Consider the following 3,255-nt stretch of genomic DNA (forward strand, 5'->3'; position numbering starts at 1 on the left):
GTGAGCGTGGGGGTAGGGTGAGTGGGAGGAGCAGCGTGGGAGCTGGGGGGCCGCGGCAGAGGCGCTTAAAGGCCTGCGGCTTGGGGCGCCTGCCTCTCCGCGCCTCTTCTAGCACAGCGACCCAGGCCCCTGCCCAGGGAAGGCGCCAGGCACCTAGACACCGGCCCTCCGTCCTTTCTTCCTCCCCAGCCAGAGGGAGCACTCCGTGTCTGACCCTGCCCGGGGAAGGAGAGCGGGCAGGGAGAGGAGGGGTCGGAGGTGGCAGGAGGTCCAGGTCCGACCCCGTGGCACCATCGCTGGCCCCCGGAGCGTGCCGGGAGTGGCCGGGGGTGAACAGCCTTCAGCTGGCCCGGCTGGCCCCAGCCAGTGCGCACGTACACCTCGGCGGCCTTTATTTATTTCGTCCCCCAGCCCAGCCGCTTCTCTGGAAAAGGGCTGGGCACCGGGCTGTCTTGAATAAACACAAACCCAGATGGAGCCGCTTCTGTGTGGCCTCAGACTGCCTCCCTAATGGGGGGACCCGGTGGGCGGGACCTGGTGGTGAGTGACACCTGCCTTTCTGTCGGCCTTGGCTCACACAGATGCCCCTCCGGGCAGCTGTGGTCCCCATGCACGGGAGGTGAGCCACAGACGTGTCTTGCTCAAGGCCACAGGGGCTCAGATCTGCAGGGTCCCTCCAGAGCTTTCCACCAGGAACCCTTTGATGCCTTCCCTCACCTTTGACTCTCAGAGGGCCTCCAGACGTGGGTAGACGCTGGGTCAGGGAGATACTGATGGGAGAGTGTGGGGTGGGGGGCCACGGAGAGGAGCCACGTGGTCCTCTGTCACTCCAGGATGGGACAGCTGCATCCTGAGAGGCTCCCGTCCACCACGTGGCTCCCATATAGTTAGCCATAGTGGCCTTGTCACTCTGCGTATCCCTGTTTAGACAGTGAGTGTGGTCGTCCCAGAACGGGAGAGGTGGGGTGGTGTGAAGTGGGTGATCTGAAATGGAAAATGAAAGAGCTTTCTGCACATCAGGTTAGGCCTGCAGGCCCCATAGAAACCCGGATGGGGGGTGGGGTTATCAGGCAGGAGTGGGGGCATGGAGGGAAGGACAGGCTGTCACCAGGGTTCCTTGTGGGTCCCCGCAGAGCTGTCAGACCACATCACCTTTCAAGGGAGCAGCCAGCGTGGATGCCAAGGTCGTAGACAACCCACAGCCAGGGTTCCAGTGGTGGCCTGAGTGACCCTGAGCTGGCCCCTAACTCCAGGTGCCTTAGCTTCCCTGTCTGGGGCAGAGGACAATGGCACCTGCCCCATGGGTCATCAGAGGATTAAAGGCTGACATCTGTAAGGGATCTGACTGGCAGAGGAAGTGGCTCTCAGGGTTAAAGTAAATCACAGGCCCCGCTGGTGGTGTAATGGTTAGGGTGCTGGACCTGGCTGCTTGAGAAATCAGGCCAGGCGTGCAGCAGGTGTATCCCAAATCCCAGGAGAATGGAGAAGGGATTTTAGCGTGGCCATCCGCCTGGGGGGTGATTTCTCACTTTTCCTCTTACTGTTTCTCTTCAGCAAGCACATGTTCTCTGTGGCAAAACTTTAAAAAAAGTCAAACAGTCACGGGGGGGGGGGGGGGGGAACCCACAGCTGCCCTGTGGGTATCAGTTGGCAGGTATCCGCAGGGCTCGCCAGGCCCTTGGCGTGCAACTGGGACAGTGACGAGTCACGGATTTGCAAAGCTGTGGCTGGAGGGAGCGGGGCCTGCGGTGGAAAAGCCCCCTTCCTTGGGCCCGTGCACCGGGGTGCTCGGGGTGGGGGAGGCAAAGGGAGGGCTGTGCCCTTTGTGGGAAGAGGATACATACACGGAGGAGGCGGATCCCCAGGCCTTCAGCTGCTCGTGAAAGACACGGAGATCCTCGCACCCAGACCCACGCGTAGGACTCGGGGGCTGACGGGCCCACAAAGCCATGGAGCGCCATCCGGAGCACAGTGCCCCAGCAGAAGCCCTGGCCCCGGGTCTCTAGGAGGCGAGGAGCCCGCCTAAGCGAGGGGCGTGTTCAGCACGTGCTTGCCCTCAGCTTCCCCCACGCACAGGAGGACAGGAGGAGGCCGAGGCCGGCCAGGACTCAACCCACCCGACTCCAGCCCTGGGCCCTGGGCGCATTCCCTAGTTGCTGCCAACCCCCGTCACCGTCAGAGGAAGACGCAGACTGCGGCGGACAGGGTCGGGGAGCGGTTCTGGGCCTGGGCGCCCGCCCCGCGGTCCTGGGTCTGCGCTGGGAGTGGCTCTCCCCGCCCTCCGTCTCTAACTCCTCCCCCAAGTCCTGCCCTCCTTCACCTGGAACAGCCTAGAGGGCCCTGGAGAGACCTCCCGACTCTCCCTACCCCGACTGCCCAGTGGGAGCCAGCGCCCTGGGCAGAGGCACAAGAACGGACCTTCTGTCTTTGAGCTGAGCTTTATCCACTCTAGGTTCTCAGCTGGAGCCCAGACTTGGACCCCGGGAGGGGCCACCCCTAAGAGAGGAAGCCCCGTTCCTAAGTCACCAGGCCCCACCCGCCTAAAGCGCTACAGACTTGGTGTCCAGCCCTGGCTCCGCTTCCACCCCGGGTGGGCTCAACACCTCCAGGGCCTCGGTGCAGGCGGGCAAGGGTTCCGAGTGCTCCTCGGCCGCGGCATCCTCCGTGTCTCTGGCCCCAGTCTCGGTGCCTGGCGCCGTCTGGGCGTGCCGAGAGCGGCGGCGCAAGCAGCAGTTGGTGGCGATGGCCATGAAGACCCCAGCCAGGACCACCTCAGAGCCAGCCAGGTAGAAGATGATCTCGTAGTTCTTCAGTGCGTCCACCAGGCGGCCTGCAAGGGTGGGGGCACAGGTCTCCGCTCCTGCCTCACTCCTTGCCGGCCCCCTCCCCCATTCCCTGCACCTTCAGATAAAGGGCAGTGCTGCCAACTTGGTGGGGCTCACGGGGGACGCATACACACGCCCCAGTCTCTATTCCTATTTTCTGTCTGCAAATCCCATGTTCTGCCGTTGGAGACCTTTAAAACGTCTCTTTTTTTTTTCTCAGTGTTGAGGTTTTTCGCTACAGGGTACAGACAGAGACAGAGAGACAGAAAGCAAGAAATCACCCCCCAGGGGGATGGCCACGCCGCAATCCCTTCTCCATTCTCAGGATCTTGGGCACGCACACGCGCCTGGCGTGCGTTTAAGCCACCGGGTCCCGGACGCGAACCGCGGTTGACTACGTGGGAGTCCAGCAACATAGCCATTACACTAA

The 3,255-nt window shown here is 62.8% G+C and overlaps 2 protein-coding genes across 2 annotated transcripts in view; one reads left to right on the top strand and one right to left on the bottom strand.

Annotated features, from left to right (window-relative positions):
- PICK1 (protein interacting with PRKCA 1) overlaps positions 1-477 on the top strand; it is a 20,397-nt gene extending 19,920 nt beyond the window's left edge. Inside the window, exon 14 of the mRNA XM_006155341.3 lies at positions 13-477. The gene's annotated coding sequence lies outside the window, so the exon portion shown is untranslated. The remainder of the gene's footprint in view (positions 1-12) is intronic.
- Positions 478-2,540: 2,063 nt separating this feature from the next.
- Positions 2,541-3,255, bottom strand: part of SLC16A8 (solute carrier family 16 member 8) — a 13,564-nt gene continuing 12,849 nt past the window's right edge. Inside the window, 1 exon segment of the mRNA XM_006155374.1 lies at positions 2,541-2,830. Within this exon segment, the coding sequence (XP_006155436.1) occupies positions 2,541-2,830 (290 nt within the window).

This window comes from Tupaia chinensis, unplaced genomic scaffold (genome assembly GCF_000334495.1).
Source record: "Tupaia chinensis unplaced genomic scaffold, TupChi_1.0 Scaffold000450_1, whole genome shotgun sequence".
In the NCBI taxonomy this organism is placed as follows: Eukaryota; Metazoa; Chordata; class Mammalia; order Scandentia; family Tupaiidae; genus Tupaia; species Tupaia belangeri.